Source organism: Panthera onca, chromosome B2 (genome assembly GCF_046562875.1).
Source record: "Panthera onca isolate mPanOnc1 chromosome B2, mPanOnc1 haplotype 2, whole genome shotgun sequence".
NCBI lineage: Eukaryota > Metazoa > Chordata > Mammalia > Carnivora > Felidae > Panthera > Panthera onca.
In genome coordinates, this window is record NC_138343.1 from 142,041,092 (window position 1) to 142,057,929 (window position 16,838).

The window sequence follows — 16,838 nt, forward strand, 5'->3', positions numbered from 1 at the left end:
ACCGCCGGACGCGCTGTCTGGGCCCGGGCTTGGGTGCTGCCCCCTGGCTGGCGCACTGCCTGCGCTGACCAGCGTGTGGCCTGCTTCCTTGTTGTCTTTGCCCCGGGAAGGCTATTCAGTTACCTAACACGCTCCTGGGTGTGAGTCACTGGGCTTGCAGCCTGGCGAGGATACACAAGGATTCATGGTTCCTTGAGGAGTGTCGATGAGCGTGCTGTTCATTAAAATACACTTTGAGGTTGTTGGGCCTTGAATGTTGGTATAATGGCTTTTTTGACTAGGTAGCCATAGATTATTTATAATATAGTCAAGTTTGAAATTTGAATAAATTTGGCTGTATTCAATATATGTCCCTGATAGAAATTTCGGAGTTCTTATTCTGTTCTTCCCCTTAGAGTTTGTTCTTCTCAAAACCCATTGAACGGTAGGTTTAAAAAGGGGAGATTTTGGTGAGGGGGCCAAAGAGCGAGAGTGAGGGAGCGGTGGGCCTCCTTTCTGCCGCTGACCTTGGGGGTTCAAATCCCGCCCCCCTCATGTGGACTGAGACCTCAGCAGTGTATGCCAACCCTAGCCTCTAATGTCCCGTCTGTGAAAGGGCTGATAGTACCTGCCTCACAGGGAAGCACCTAGCCTAGTACCAAATAGGTGCTTAGGGAATGACGGCCCTGCCCTTTTCTTCAGTTGGCCGGGTTCTGAGCTGGAGGAGGGGAGGTATTACAGAGTGGATCATCAGGGATAATGGTAAGATGGAAACATTTTTAGAAAAAAAATTCTTTAATGTTTATTTTTTGAGAGAGAGATAGAGAGAGAGTGAGCAGGGGAGGGGCAGAGAGAGAGAGGGAGACACAGAATCCGAAGCAGGCTCCAGGCTCCGAGCCGTCAGCACAGAGCCCGACGTGGGGCTCGAACCCACGAACCGTGAGCTCATGACCTGAGCCAAAGTCGGACGCCCAACTGACTGAGCCACCCGGGCGTCCCAAAAACAGATTTTTAAAAAAGAAAAAGTAGGGGATGGGGACAAAAGCACAACTCTTACTAGTGTAGCAAACCTGATTGAGTTCTTCCTATATGCTTCCTGCACTGTCCTGGATCCTTCCTTCTTTCATCCATGCCCGCCAATGACCCTGGGGGTTTTCCGCGTGTCTCTGATGTACAGAGGAGGATACTGGGGCCCTGAGAGTTACTTAGTCGTCTGCCTAGCAAGTGGGGGTGGGTGGGCAGGATTTGAAGCCAGGCTGCAGATACCAGGCCAGCGCTTTGGACCACGGGAGAAGAGATTACTTTTATACACATGATGAGAAAAACAAAATCTTTGCTTAAAGCGTGCCCACGTACTGAGACTGAAAGGCCCTTCCCACTGCCCAGATGTCATTTTTTAATTCTCCAGTGGGAAATCCGGGAAGGAGTTGAACAAGTAGCGAGATTTGTGATACTGAAATATTTTCAGTCTTACTTACCTACTGTATTGTGACTTTATGAGACCAGATGAAATACGTATTTATAAGAACGCTTCGGCCTCCTGGATGCTGTTTTCTCCTGGCTCCCTGTGTGTGCTGACTATATCATTTAGGGTTCTGTCAAAGGCAGAGACTGCTGCTGGTCTCCTCTTGCCGCGTCACTGGAAGGCAGTGCCTTCAGGTGTCTTCTCGCCTTCTCTGCTCAGCCGAGTTCTGTCTGTGTCATGGTCATTCTGCTCCAGGCCCATAAAGGGACCCGTTGAGTGTGTGCCTCTCCCATGGTTTCTCTCCAGTGGTGTTTTAATAACTCTTATAGGGCCTGTGTGGGAGGGAGAAGTGTCCAGTGGGAAAGTAATGTTGGCTCAAGCAGTTCTGGAGTTCTCGGTGGCCCTAATGGGGACACTGGCTTTCCAGGCGGCTGAGCAGGGACCTGACTGAAGGTGTGTGCCGAGGGGAAGGCATTTTCTTGGAGCTGTTCTGGCCAGTTCCCAGACCTAGCAAAGGCCACAACCATACAAAAAAATTACAAGATAACAGTGAGAGAAAACGTTCAATTTTACAATTCAGTGGTTTATACTTTATTATCGCAAAGAAATTAGAACATGGAGGAAACCAGAGTAAAACCAGGGAGGAATGCATAGAAATGGAAGAAATCAATAGTTATTGGACTAAGGAATCTCTAGTTCATGGCCTGTCATTTATAAGGCTCAGCGCTGGACCACTGGGCCTAGAGAGGCCAAGGGGGAGCTCCAGGCTGGGAGAGGCATGGAAGTCTGTGAACAGTTGCTACCCACAGTGAAATCTGGAAATGGGCACGTGCCTCCTGTCCTCCATTGGAGGAGACAGTTGCCTTGTCAGTGTGGTTGGGGGGCGACCTCAGAGGAGGCAGGACTCAGCTGGGCTGGGAAGGAAGGGGGAAGGAAGGGTGTGTCGGGCCTGGAGGGAGAGGAAGGACTCGGTGACTAATCATCAATGGAAATAGGAAGGGCAGGCGACAAGGATGGTTGGTGACTGTTTCACATTCTGACAGGACAGTTCCAGGTGCCTTGAACAGGGAGGTTTCTATACTTATGTGACTTAGTGTCTTGAGTTTCATTTTTAATTGTGGGTTTTTTTTTTCTTTTTTTGGTATGTATATTGAAGGGAAGCTTTGTTTTTTGTTTTTTTTTTAATGTTTATTTTGAGAGAGAGAAAGAGCTTGTGAGCCAGGGGAGGGTCAGAGAGAGAGAGAGAGAGAGAGCACGAATCCCAAGCAAGCTCTGCACTCTCAGTGCAGAGCCCAGCTCGGGGCTTGATCCCACAGTCCCGGAGATCGCAACCTGAGCTGAAATCAGGAGTTGGATGTTTAACCGACTGAGCTACCCGGGTGCCCCGGGAAGCTTCTGGTTCGAATCGAATACCCATGAAAAGTGGCTTAAAGAACAGGAGCATCGAGAAGTTGAAGGGGGCATCTCCAGGGCCGCTTCGGCAGCTCTGTGTCCCTGTGTGGCCTAGGTAGTTTCTGTCTCTGGCTCTCAGTCTGGGCCTGTCGGCTGTGTGCACCTTCTGACGTGCCGTGTGGCTGTGGCCATGCAGGCAGCGCTCCCCTGCATGGCTCTCCCCACGGGGACAGAGGAGGCTCTTCTCACACATCTCTTTGTGAAGCAAGGAAACCTTGTCTAGCAGCACCTGGCTGGTTTCCCACAGGTTCTGGGCCCCAGTGTGGCGGGGGGGTGGGGGGGTGGGGGGGGGAGACTGGGCAAGTGAGGCTGGTCTCTGGAGGGCAGGGAACCAGGGGAGGAGGAGGCAGAGTGTGGCTCCGGGCAGACAGCAGTGGTGCTTCTGCCCTGCCCCCGAAGAAGTCCCTTCGTCAACCATGGCTCCTGTTCCTCCTTTAGAACGAAGTGGGGATTATGGTGGGTGAGTTGTTTCCAAAGAAACCCGTGTGATCATGTCACAGGCGTGCCAGCGACTGTTGGTTGTGGAGTGTTTGGCTGTCACTCACCGTGATAGGGAAGCCACTGGAGAGTTCCGGCGGACTGAGAGTGAACGCACCTGGCTTTCAGAGCAGCAAGGTGGAGAGCAGAGGGTGGGTGCTCAGCCCAGAAGCGGGAGGACCGGGGGAGGCCTGCGGTGCAGTGAAAGATGGCAGGGCCTGACTGGGGGACCGAGAAGGGCCGCGACACGGTATATGTTGAAGGCTGTGTTGTTGCATTAGATGCGGGGAGTGAGCAGAAGACAGGTGTCGAAGGTGACCGCCCAGCTCTTGGCCTGAGCCCCTGGAAGGCTGGGGCTGCCACGTCCTGGGGTGGGGAACTCTGCAGGACAGGGTGGGGGAAGATCCGGAGTCTGGCTTTGGACGCATCACACCAGCCGCCCACCGGATGTGCAAGCGGAGGGTCAAACAGGTGCTCGCTGTCAGCCTGGGGCTCAGCTGGGCCGGGCCGTGAACGTGGAATTGTTCGCCGAACAGGGTGAGATCGCTGCGGAAAGCTGACAAGGGAAGAGGGCAAAGGGCAGCACGTGCCAATGTGTCCCGGCAGGACAGCGGCGACGTCTGGCTGCAGAGGGTCCTGCGGGATGGTTTTCCTGCTGTTTCGTTGTGGGTATTGATGGCTGCACAGACTTCATGGTACCTGGAAGCAGTCCCTTGGGAGATGGTTATGAATATGCACAACGAAGGGCAGGCGCGGCTTGCAGCCATTTGGATGATGGCTGCAGTTTGGGGGACTGGCTTTCCAGTAAAGGTGTTTTTAGTTTCTCTAGGAAATAAGTCTGGGTGCTATTTTAAGTCACCCATGAAACTGAGATTAATTTAGAAGGGACCTAAACGGTCCAGGCCAAAGCTAAGGGGACAATCTGTTCCATTGAATTTGAAAGGTCTTCCAAGGCTCCAGGGGCTCCAGGGAGGTCTGCATTTTAGAGTGTGTGTGTTAAATGCCTGAGTGTGAAAAGAGACATGGGCCTGGAGAGGAAGACCGGCGTCTGGGTCCCATCCAGAAGAGAAAAAGGAGGGACAGCTGTCCTGAGCTGGCAGGGGTTTGTCCGGGGCCTTCCTGCTCTGGTTATCTGGGTTGAAGATCCCACCACATGCGGTGCTTGACTTGGCCAGGGTGTCTGGGGAAGTGGGGAGTCCTCTCCCTGCTCCCTAGTATCTTACACCAATTCAAGGGAAGTACGTGAACACTTTTGAGATAACTAATGAAAGTTGGGCAGGTGTTTTCTTGTGTCCAGCGTCCATGGCAGATAGATGGGTACTTTGTCTTCAGGCCCTCGGCCGTGTCGTGCAGGCCACGTGTGTTGTAATAGGTTAAAGTTACGAGAGATGGGAGGGAGGGGAAGCTTCCTGGAGAAGGTGGGACCTGCAGGTGAGCCCTGTGAGGCAGATTTCGATGGTTTGGTGTGGAGAAGAGAGAGCATTTCACGTCAGGAGAGCAGTGTGTGAAGGGGCTGGTCTAGAGTCTGGCTCCACCATGGTGGGAAACATCAAAGAAATTGAGCTCTGGATGCTGATGCTTGGGTTTGAACACCGCCTCAGCCGCTTAGTAGCTCGCTGGTCTAGGGCAGGTTACCTGCCGAGCCGTGGCACGGCACCCAGGGGAGGCATCTGGCAGGCTGTTGCAGTGACCGTGCTGGGCGTGGCCAGGGCCTGGGCCGCGAGACCCCGCATGGGGAACGAGAAGTTAGGAAGCAAAGCACCCCTCCTCCTGGCTGGCTGCAGGCGTGGGGTGAATGAGAGATAGGCATCCTCAGAAGTGACTCCAAGGTTGCAGGATGTGGGATGCAGAAAGGGGAGAGGCAGGAAATGAGCAGTGGAAGCAGCTTTTTCATTTGTTATTTTGTTTTTTAATGGGTTCGGTTTTAAACTTATTGACCATAAAGTGGTGTAGACTCCTTAGTGAAAATGTCTTCGGGGACACTGTCTCAGGGTGGGATCAGGGGCAGGGAGGGGGTTGAGATGGTTCCTGGAGGTGGGAAGGAGTGTGAGAGAGGAAGCAGGAGAGAGGAAGCAGGAGATGGTCCGGCATCGGAGAGTCCATGCAGTGCGGTGGCATGGGTGACAGCAGAGGCCGAGCGGATTAGGCTCCTGGATCGGAGGCCTCTTGGTGTCGTGCTGTGTGTATTGCCTACATCACAGCCTTGCCTCTGAGCACTTAGGGAATATTCCTTCCATTGGTGGCCGGATCCTAGGGAATACAGGTTGCCTGCTCACTGAGACTTGCCTGGGCCATCGGCTAGCTTGATGGTCAGAAACACGTTGGTGTTTCAGCTGGGAGGTGAAGTGGGAGGTAGGCAGAGAAGGCGCTGGGAGCCTGGGTCAGGCAGAAAGTGGTTGTGGGGCGGCTGGCAGGGCGGGAGGAGACGTGAAAGGAGACCCTCTGGGGAGTGGCCTCGACTCCCCGCTGCTGCCACTCACAACGCCACTACTTTGAGCAACAGTGCAGAACTGTGATTCGTCTCGAATAGGAAGGTGTTTCTGAGGCTTAGGAAGTCCCTTGATTTTGAGCGAACTGCTGTGGAGTTTTTAGACACGAAGCCGAGAGCAAAAGGAACCCTGGAGAGGACGCACCGTCGTGCGGAACTGAGCCATCTTGGTGCTGGTGCTGGCCCGCAGCACCCTGTGGCTGGAGGGGGTCCTCAGACCCCAGGCCCCCAGGGTGAGGATGCCTGGAAAGCTTTACCGCTGGAAGACAGCAGAAATGTGGCTCCGTGCCCAGCCTGTCCCCAGCAAGCCGAGGTCATGGCCGCGATTGTGCCCGATCACATTTTCTCGAGCAGGGGGCTTATTCCGCTTTCTCTGTGTCTTTTTTCCATTGACTTGGGTGAGGCCTGATTTCTGAACCAGGAAAATCTGTAATAAATTGGAATTAAGTAGCAGGGTTTAAAATTTTTTTTAATGTTTAGTATTTATTTTTGAGAGTGCATGCACAGGTGCGTGTGAGTGGGGGAGGGGCAGAGAGAAAGAGGGAGACACAGAACCCGAAGCAGGCTCCAGGCTCCGAGCTGTCAGCACAGAGTCCGTTGCTCAAACGGACTCGAACCCATGAGCCGTGAGATCATGACCTGAGCCGAAGTTGGATGCTTAACTGGCTGAGCCACCCAGGCACCCCTTAAGTAGCAGGGTTAAGGAAGGGAAGCACTAGATTTGTATTCAGCCCTGGAGGAGGAAATTGGCACAGCGTCCCTGGGCAGGTGTTTGCTGCAGGAACTCGGCCTTGTGCTCCCGTTGCCCTGCTGATCTCTTTTCTCCCCATACCCTCTCGTCTGCTAAGTAACTGGGCTTTTCTAGCAAATGATTGATAATGTGTCTTAACGATAGGTTTTAAATATCAACATTTAAATGTAATTATTATTACTCTGTTTTTCTCTGCTTCTAACTAATGTCCTTTGGGCTCTCGCCTGTGCTCAGAGCCCTCAGCGCCCCTCAGAGCCTCAGCACAGGGTGGACGGGGCGGGGGGAGGGGGTGGAAACAGGTCGCCCTGAGAGCAGCAGAGTGGGGTGCCGCAAGTGACTCTAATTTTTTACACAGCCTTAGGTTTATGGAAGAGTGGCAAAGATAGTACAAAGTGTCTCTGCACACCCTTCACGCAGCTTCCCCTCTTGCTAGCGTCTCAGCGTCGCGCCACGTTTATCAGAGCTAAGAGAGCGACATCGGTGCAGCCCTGTGAACTACAGACTATTTGCATTTTCCCAGCATCTAGTCTATTTAGCTTTGTGTAGCGTTTTTTCCAAGTGAAAATGCCCCGTGCAGCTGCACAGAAATCTTCCCTTCTGCAGACTGTGCTAAGGATCTGCATTATTAGCCTCGACACCTGGGGATGGCAGAGAAATGACAAAGAGGACCTTGTTCGCATGCCGCCCCGCCTCCACAGGGCTTTCTCCAGAAGGGCACTCACGGAGGTGGGTCCCCTCAGCTCTCCCTGCTTCCCTGAGCCTCCTTCCTAGGGAGCGGCAGTTACTGCCAAGGGGCAGAGCTGTGACATCTCAGGCAACTGTTCTGCAGTGTCTAGGCCCCAGCGTCCCCATGTGTCAGTCGAAGGGGTTAGACTTCCTCCCTGAGGTCATTTCTGGCTCTAATATTTTAAGACTTTCAGGCCTCTTATAATCATTAGGATCCAAAATCAGAGTTGGGGTCAGACTATTTAATTCACTGGCCCTCGTTTTCATGCACAGCAGGGTCGCTTGTGGGTCAGCCTTTGGACTTGAGTCCAGAAGGAAGAGACAGAGTTACTACTCGTTCCTTTATTTCTTCACTGGTGCCGTCATTCAATGAAACACGGTGACACTGACCTCAGAGTTCATTCGTCCAAAGGTCTGGTGGGTCCTGCTGGAGAGAGCTGGGCTTGGTATCAGCCGAGCCACGTCTGAGCCAAGGTGGCTTCTGGGCCCCACCTTTGCCCTGAGATACCATCTGGCTGATTTCCTGCTCAGGAACTGGAATCGTCAGCCACGTAAAGGAGAGGTTGTATGTGTGCACACAGTACTGTAAAAGCAAATAACTTTTCCTTCCGTTTCAGTTCTCAGCCTGGTTCTCCCTGTCCCAGGCATGTGTGCACTGTTCTGAGGTGTGAGAAGTTCCTCCTGTCCCAGCTCCCAAGACCAGGAAATGCTATGGGAATAAAAAGAATGTAAAAAGCAAAGCAAAACAGCCCCCCACCCCTGTCGCTCATCTCTTTGGGTTTATGGGTCTCCTCGTTAGGTTATTTGGTAGCGGTCGGCCGCTTGCGGGCCAGACCTGGCCTGCCACCTCTTTGCAGTCAGGTTGAACTGAAACACAGCCACGCACACGCGTGTTCATCACGCCTGCCTGCGTGTAGAGGCAGCAGCGAGGACTAGAGGCCGTGTGGCTGGCCGGGCCTCACACATTTGAAGTGTGGTCCTTCATGGATTTTCTTCTGACGCCTGAGGTAGGGCATTCGAAAGGAGAACTGATCCCTCCCCACTGCCGTCTTCTTCCAGAGCAGAAAACAGGACTGCATAGGCAGGGACCTCCTGACGGGGGGTGGGATGGATCCACTGAGCTGCTCTCCGCGTTGGAGTAAGTCACAGAGGACCGTGGGCGGCCTGCTCAGCAAAGGCCAGGCTGAGCTTCACCGTGCGGGTGGGTGCAGGTGCGGGGCTGTGCGGAGCCCTGGACAGGAAACGTGAGGCCGTGGGCTTCCTGGAGGGCCAGGTAGGAAGATGCGTGCTGGAGGCACCTGCAGTTCCCGGTCTGGGCTTGACTGCGCCAGCAGACAGAGCCGCGTGCCCGTGTGGGTTGGGGTCTTCCCTGCACCCGGGCTCTGCTCTGGCTGCTGAAAGTCGGGCTGTGTAGAAGGGCTGAGCCACCACGTGGGTGGGGTGGTGAAACACGCCCTGAGTGGGCGTCGAAGCCGCAGCACGTTCTCGCGCCACGAGGAGTGGGGTTTGGCTGCATGCGGAGCAGCCCTCTCCCCGGAGCGCTTGACCCAGGGCTTAGCGGACAGTCCCCCACCCTCTGGTGGCCCCCGAGGTGTTTTGGTCAGGCGGGCGACCTGGGTCTTGGGGAGGCCCGCTCCCGAGGTGGGGAGGGGATGGCTCGATGCGGCCTCGGCCACCCCTGTGTGACCCTCACCCGCTGGCTTCTCTGCAGGCTGGCGCCCATGCGGCTGTACACGCTCTCCAAGCGCCACTTTGTCCTCGTGTTCGTCGTCTTCTTTGTCTGTTTCGGCCTGACCGTCTTCGTTGGGATCAGAGGTAAGCCGCAGTTTTTGATCGTTTTATCATTTACAGTTACCTCAGTACCCGCTTTTCAGCCCAGCTGAGCTGTCCCCACTCGCTGTCACCCGCTAAGAGCCCCGTTGTAGAGGGTGAAGTGCCACTTCTTCTGAACCCACTGGGTGAGGGGTAACCCTGGCCTTGCCCCACACAGCAGCCAGGGCTTGAGTTTAGCCTGGCAGCACCGGGAGGCCTCGATGGCGTACCTTTTAGCAGACGGTCCAACATTTCTGCAGTCTGCTGTGCTCGGAACCCAGCCTGGGTGCTGCCGAGTCCAGGACATGCTGGCCGATGGGGACCACAGGCCATGTAAACGGCCCGGCGCAGCAGATTCCAGGGAGGGCATGAGATAGCTGTGAGCACGGGGCTGGGGTGACCGAGGGGACCCGGGAGGGTGCTCCAGTGACGCCCCAAGCTCTTGGCAGGAGGGAGCCTGCAGGTTGGCTTTTGCCTTGTGTTCAGGGCACCAGGTGCCCTGGGGTTCCAGAGCCACACCATAATGCTTTTAGCTTCAGAAATGCCTTTGAAATCATCCAGTCCAACCCCATTTTGCACAGATGGAAAACAGAACCAGAGAAGCTGGCCTGTTTTCAGCAGGTTCCCAGAAACCTGGTCTCTTCAGCCCTGTCTGGGGGGTAGGAGACCAGGAGCCTATGTGGTTGTTTCTTCTTTCTTTCTTAAATATATTTTTTACTGAGGGTGGTCTCTGATAGGTGTTTGATTACAGCATTTCCTACAAATGACACTTAGGCTTAGCCTGTCCCAGAGGCGGCTGGGCCTCCAAAGGCTAGTTTCTTAAACTTTTTTTATGTTTATTTATTTTTGAGAGAGAGGGAGAGACAGAGCGTGAGCAGGGGAGGGGCAGAGAAAGAGGGAGACATAGAATCCAAAGCAGGCTCCAGGCTCCGAGCTGTCAGCACAGAGCCCGACGCGGGACCTGAACTCACCAACCGCGAGATCATGACCTGAGCCGTTGTCAGACGCTCAGCCAACTGAGCCGCCCAGGTGCCCCTCAGAGGCTAGTTTCTTAACCTACACTGGATGTGGGCTGGGTGAATGGCCCAAGGAAGCTGGGGAGAGGGAGGTCGTTTATGTGCTGTTTGCCTGCTGGTGACGAAAATGATGGTGACAAGTAACTGTAGCCTCCTCTTTTCCTGCCCGTGAAGTCCCCAAGGAATAAGCTATATTAATCACAGCACAGGACATATCAGTCATCTTACTTGATTTTCATAACTGTCCTTTTAAGATTGGTAGGAGAGGCATTCATATTCTCCTGAACTGCCGTCTCATGGGACCTCAGCCAACTCGTTTCCTTAAGCCACTGTTGGCTGCAACATCCGTGATTATATTCAACCTTTTCCACTCTTGCATAAATGAAAAGTGATACACCTGGGCTGAGACGAGAAGAGCGATGTCAGGATTTCCATGTCCCTTTCCTTCTTTCCAGTGAGTGCTGGTATTAGGGTTCTTCAGAGAAACACACCAATAGGATATACGTAGATACCAATATAGATGGATTTATTGTGCCTTCGGGGCCTGCTCGGGCCTGCTCGATGCCCCCCTTCCGTCGGATGATGGAGTGCTGCTGTGCGTGTCCAGAGCCATGTCCTGATGGGTCAGCTAACACCCAGCTCATGATGGGCAGCGCAGGTCTCCTGGTAACTTGGTGGCCCACGGGTAAGCGTTTAGTCTCTCCTAAGGCCCGGTAGGAAGGCAAGAGCTGTGTGTCACGAGGGGAGTGGTTATCTGTGGAGGAGGGCAAGGCTTTGCTCCAGAGTCCCAAGGGTCTGCGCGAAGATTCATCTATGGGCCATGCCAAAGGCTCCAAATGACATCCTTGTCTCCTGACATTTCTGACACCTTTTCATCTGCCGGATCATGTGACCCCAGCAGCAGGCAGCCCGCACGGCAGCCTGGAGCTGGTGGAGAGCCTTCTCTTGTCCTGGCCCCCACTCAAAACTTGCAGCTTTTTGGTTCACAAGGTAAATGGGCCAGAGTATGGCACCCAAGCGAGGAACACGTTGCCTCCAAAATGCTAAGAGGCGAGGCCCGCTAGGCGTCGTGCCTCTGGTTTGGTTGTAGGGGAGCCAAATACAACGGTTTATCTTTCACCTCAGAAGGGATGGCTCTACGTGGCGCACGTGTATCTTGACCAGATTTCTTTCCGTTCTCCCACGTGCGAGTGTCTTACCAGGAAGTTTACAGTACTCGCTGCTTCTTGCTCACGGCGGCTTGTGGGAGGGAGAGGTGACCAAGGTCCGTGAGAACCAAATTAGGATGTAGGGCCGGAGATTTGACATTCCTTTGAGGGAGGACCGTGAAGGTGTATTGCTGGCCTGGCTTCTGGTGAGCCTCTCTCTCAGCGATGAAGAAAATGACGTTTGCCAGATCAGCAGCTGCCTGTCAGGTCCCAGAGGATGTGTGAATTTGCTCAAGCAATGAAACCCTGCCTGCAACAGCAGCTGCGGTTCGAACCACACCCGGTGATGCTTAGTGGCGATCTGCTGTCGCCTCCAAGAGCCACCCACCTTCTGCCCAGGCCAGATAGGCGAGTTGAAGGGCCGTGTGGTGGGAACCTTTCAGGTTGGGGGATGGGAGAACTCACAGCTGCAGTCCCTCCAGGCTTGCGATACTGCTTTTGATTATATTGTTGTAAGTAGAGGCTCCCTGCAGGGTGGGGATTCTGCCAGGCCCTGAGTGTATCTAGTGCAGTTCTGCGTTCTGGAACTGGGGACCCACTGGGCCCATTGTGACATGTACCTGAGCTAAAACCCCACTGATTGCGTGACCTCCGTGAGTCCCTGCTCTGACTGGTGGACCGCACTGATGTTTTGGGTCTCCTGAAATTAGGGTCAGTTCAGAGCCGGTGTCTGGGGGTCCCCAAAATGTATTTCCTTTTCCCCAGTGTGCGGTCATCTTGGTAAAAGGTTGTAGGTTCCTTTGGGAGAATGATTAATAGTACACATTTTTGGCAGTGTACTGGGGTGCTTTCTTAAGGGGACCCTGTCTCCTCTTCACTCAAGGTTTGAGTCTGTAACCCGGCTCAAATCTGGAATCTATTGATGGGCTGCAACTTCCTGTGTTTATGATTCAGGTTACACTTTTGTTCACTTAGAATTTTCTGCTTACACAGATCAGGTAACACTATAGTGGGCTTCCTGTGTATTTCACTTCTGGAAACACCATAGTCAACTAGCCAGCACCACAGGTCTGTGTGAATCAGATGGTCGGATTGCTGCTTTGACTCTCCTGTTCGTTACAGTGACCATATCCACCTTGCTTTTGGTGGCTGAGTCCCTCTGCTTGGCCCCACCGCTGCTAGGATTCAGCGACTCCCATCGCGTTTGGTTTCCCCCCGTTCAGTGGTCATGGCTCCTGCTCTCTGGGTGGCCTGCCGAGCAGGGCCGTCACAGAGCTCTTTCAGGATGCTGGGGCTCCCCTCACACATTTATTCCTCACAGTAGTGGTGAAAGGTCTGTCTTCTGGGCTCTTCCAGCAGGTCTTAAATGACAAATCCGCCCCAATGTTCTAGTCTCCCCAAGTCTCCCAATCCCCTCCTCTCCATTAAGCCAAGGCAGGTGTGGCATTTCTGATTTGCTCACTGGGGACCACCTTTTGGTCCAAGTTTTAACCAGCCAACCGAACTGTTAGAGCCCCTCCTAACTCCCTGAGCTCTAGCACGCAACGCAGTATCTCTGCTGAGTGAGCCCATGTCCACAAATCCAGCCTGATCCAATTTACATTCCTTCCACCGTGTTCCCCACACCCTTAGTAGTCGTTCCCATACACGTTCCCCAGATTTCTCTCTGTATAAATCCGAAAACTCAAGTATTCTTTGAGAGTGTAGTGCATCTCCTCGTGGGTCATATTTGGTGCCTCACCTTCAGGGGCCTGTTGGGACTTGAGTCTAGTTATTGTTCTAGAAGCAAAGAGGGAAGGTTGCTCAGCAGAATCTGCATCGTCTTGCCTGATCCTCAGGGATCACTTGCGTAGGTAATGCAGGGTCTTCGTCTAGGAAGGAGGTGGGAGGGCTGTTTCTACTGGGAATGGAGAGAACTCGTCTAGTGGCAAAGAAGATGCATTGAAACGTAGTAGCTCCACACCCCCAGCTTCCTCCGGATCCTCCTGTGCGTCTCCAGACCAGGATCCCACATCCCCAGACCAGGACCCCACTGCTCCCCAGTCAGTGCCCTCGCTTCAGCAGTGAGCCTGTGAGGCCGGTGTCCAACTTGCATTGTAATTCTGCCAGTTGCAGGATGAGATTCTGAGCTTGATTTTCAGCACTCAGCCCCTATGGCTACAGGTGATAAGGGTCTCTGTCAGGGCGCACAGAAGCTGTCAGATCATTTATGCAGCTCTGGAGCTGGGAATTCAAACCCCTGACCTCGCCTTTTCTTTTACCACGTTATCCAGGGACATTAGGAACAACCAGTCAACCTCATTCTATTTGTTTGTTATAAAAAAAAATTTTTTTTTAAGTTTATCCATCTATTTTGAGAGAGAGATAGACAGCAGGGGAGGGGCAGAGACAGAAGGAAACAGAGAATCCCAAGCAGGCTCTGCACTGTCAGCATAGAGCCTGACATGGGTCTTGATCCCACGAACCGTGAGATCATGACCTGAGCTGAAAGCAAGTGGGACACTTAACTGAGTAAGCCAGCCAGGCACCCCAATCATTAGCATCTTTAAATCTAATCAGATTAGAGAGCCAATTCCAGAAACCCCAGAACCAGTATTAAAAAAGCTCATTATTAATATCTTGTTCCTCTTTAACCACTCTCAGTGCCAAACTCTGTATTAGTCAAGGTTCTCCAGAGAAATGGAACCAAAGGGGAGATACATATATATGTATATACTCAGACACACATATGCATAGGAGGGGGGAGGGAGGGACAGGGAGACAGGGAGAGAGAGGGGCAGGGGTAGAGAAGAAAGAGAGATTTACTGTAAGGAACTGGCTCACATGATAATGGAGGCTGAGAAGTTCCAAGATATGGAGGCATAGCAGAGCTGGTTAAGTTCCAGCTTGTGTCTGGAAACAGATGAAGACCTATGTGCCAGCTTGAAGACCAAGGACAAGACCGGGCAGAGAGCAGATTCTCCCCCATTCAGCCTTTTGCTCTGTTCAGGCCTTCAACCATTTGGATGAGGCCCACCCACATTGGGGAGGACCATCTTTTTTCTCATCTGTCCACTGATTCGCCAGAATCATGTTTATCCAAGTATCTGGGCACCCCAGGACCCAGTCAGTTGACACAAAAATCACCATCCTATGTCCTGTGGTAACATTGTTAGGATTTCAGATTAAGAGTGTGCTAGTGACCAGTGGGTTTGTCACCCCTCATTTTGCAGATGTGAAAACAGATTCAAAAAGCCAAGTTGGCTAAGACTAGAGTCTGGACTTTGCGACTCCCAGTTCTTAATTCTTTCTGAGAAAGCAGATTGCCTTATTTCCTGGAACAGGGATTTACTGAGATTGTGAGTCTATTTAAAATAAGCCTCACTGTGGGCGAAAGCCTCCTTCCCACATAGGGACAGCCTGTCAGCATTCATAACGGTTCCAGACACATGTTGCTATGTCACTTACATACTTGCTGTACGTACTCGAGTATTTCCTTCTGTACGTGGCGGTTCCTGGGCAGCAGGCTGGGGATGGTCACCCAGGCAGCCCAGAAAACTGGCATCCCAGCTGAGTGTGATTTATTGTAGAACAAATTAAATTAAAATCTGCTTCACACTGTCTCGTTTGATTGCTTCTTTTAAGGCCAAAACTCCGAACAGTTACATTGTAGGATTCCATGAAGCTTATAGATCTGTTATTTCAGGAAAAGCCTTGAGTATGCATTAAAATATTTTATGTTTTTTTATATCCTGAACTCAATACATATTTTTGGAAGACTGGATTAATTGGATGAAGTGATAAATGTGGCTTAGTTTTTTAGCAGAAATTGTTATACTTTATAAAATCTATAGACAGTGTCCGTGTCATTAACGGTTTCTTGGATCGGAGCACTACTGAGTGAGCCCTCATTGAAAGCAAAGGAGAGGTTTTGCATGTCTAGATCCTGTGGAAGTCACACACATTGTGTGGTGGTCACGTGATGTTCGCCTGGTCTGCGATGTTGTGTGTCTGTTTGTATGTTTATATGTCCCCTAAGGACAGACCAGGAAAATGGGGCCACCTCTACATAATGCGAGTCTTTCTTGGCATTTGAAAAACAATCGATAGGGGCACCTGGGTGGCCAGTTAAGTGTTCACCTTCGGCACTTCAGCTCAGGTTATGATCTCGCAGTCTGTGAGTTCGAGCCCCATTTTGGGCTCTGTGCTGACTGACGGCTCAGAGCCTGCACCCTGCTTCAGATTCTGTCTGCCTCTTTCTCTGCCCCTCCCTCGCTTGTGCTCTGTCTCTGTCTCTCTGAGAAATACACGTTAAAAAATTTTTTAAGTGAAAAACAATAAATTAATTATTGATATAGATATAACCTGGTTTTTTCCTTCTCTGTTACATTTTTAGGGCCCAAAGTGATCCAGACTTCCGCAGCTAATTTTTCACTAAGTAATAGTAAAAAGGTAAGACTGGGTCGAAGTGGCAGCTAGAGGGGCCCTAGAAACTTCCCGGTGACTCAGACACGGTCCTGTCCTGCGTGGAGGGTCCGCGCACCACCCTTGCCCTGCAGCTCCCTTCTTCGGCAGCACGCATTTCTTGCAGCGCTGTCAGCCGCTGGGCCCTGGGCTCTTGTTTGCCGAAAGGTCCTTTTCTGCTGCAGTGAATACCGCAGCACTGTGAGAGGCCGGTGGTGTTACCTGTGAGGGAGCAGCGGTTCCTTTCCAAATGCTGGTTAACTCCCCCTGATTCCTCCCGCCCATGAGTCTTACTAGATTGTAAGTTCTAATAGTGCTCACTCAGGCATCTGACTATTTTTTATTATTTTTATGCAAGTGAAGATGCCGTCTCCATGTCGGGTTTCTAACAGGCACAGGTCTTTCTGACGATTGTTTGGTCATTCCTTGTATGAACTCGGTTTAAGTGAAAAATCCTTTTTCTTTTCTTTCTTTCATGTGGTTGATTCTTCACCATCTTTAGAGAAAAACAAAGGTCCTTCCAGTTGGAGAATTTCAGTACTCTTTAATAAATGCTAACTTGTGAGAGCCCAAACAACGAAACCCCTTTATTTTTCTGCATATCAGACATAGTATCTTTATCTGTAAACTGAATTCAGTTGTCCTACATTCTCATGGCATCATAACAAGTTTAAATTGGATTATTTGCCCCCAAATATCCTCTTGTCTTCCTTCTCCTAGCTCCCTGGTGGGTTTTCACCCTTAAGATTTTCAAAAAAGCAAAAGGACAAAAATGTCCTAAAGCTTACCTTGTAATCCTTTTTCTTCCTATTCCTAGTTTCAAAGGGCCCTCTGGTTAGCCCGCTAGCATGTGTGCTTATTTTATTTATTTCTTGCCCTGAGGATCTGATCTAAGAGGTGCCGCCATGGAGCTTCCTAACCATAGTTTGGTCTTTTACAATTTCTGTCTCAGAACGTAAGTCCTTTTTTGACACTGAAAATAACAGCCGTCCCACCAAACTGACTTGCTTGCAAGAGCTCACGCTCACTTCTGCAAGATGCTAGACCACCCGCTGGTAGGCATCATTGCCTCGGTGGCTTC

The 16,838-nt window shown here is 51.9% G+C and overlaps 1 protein-coding gene across 5 annotated transcripts in view; it reads left to right on the top strand.

Annotated features, from left to right (window-relative positions):
- Positions 1 to 16,838, top strand: part of TMEM181 (transmembrane protein 181) — a 72,606-nt gene that overhangs the window by 22,417 nt on the left and 33,351 nt on the right. For 4 of the 5 annotated variants that reach the window (XM_078447516.2, XM_078447520.2, XM_078447519.2 and 1 more), the window contains exons 2-3: positions 9,050 to 9,153; positions 15,690 to 15,745. In XM_078447516.2, the coding sequence (XP_078303642.2) occupies positions 9,050 to 9,153; positions 15,690 to 15,745 (160 nt within the window). Of the gene's footprint in view, positions 1 to 7,215; positions 7,339 to 9,049; positions 9,154 to 15,689; positions 15,746 to 16,838 lie in introns of all 5 variants that reach the window. The other variant, XM_078447517.2, reaches the window with a different exon arrangement.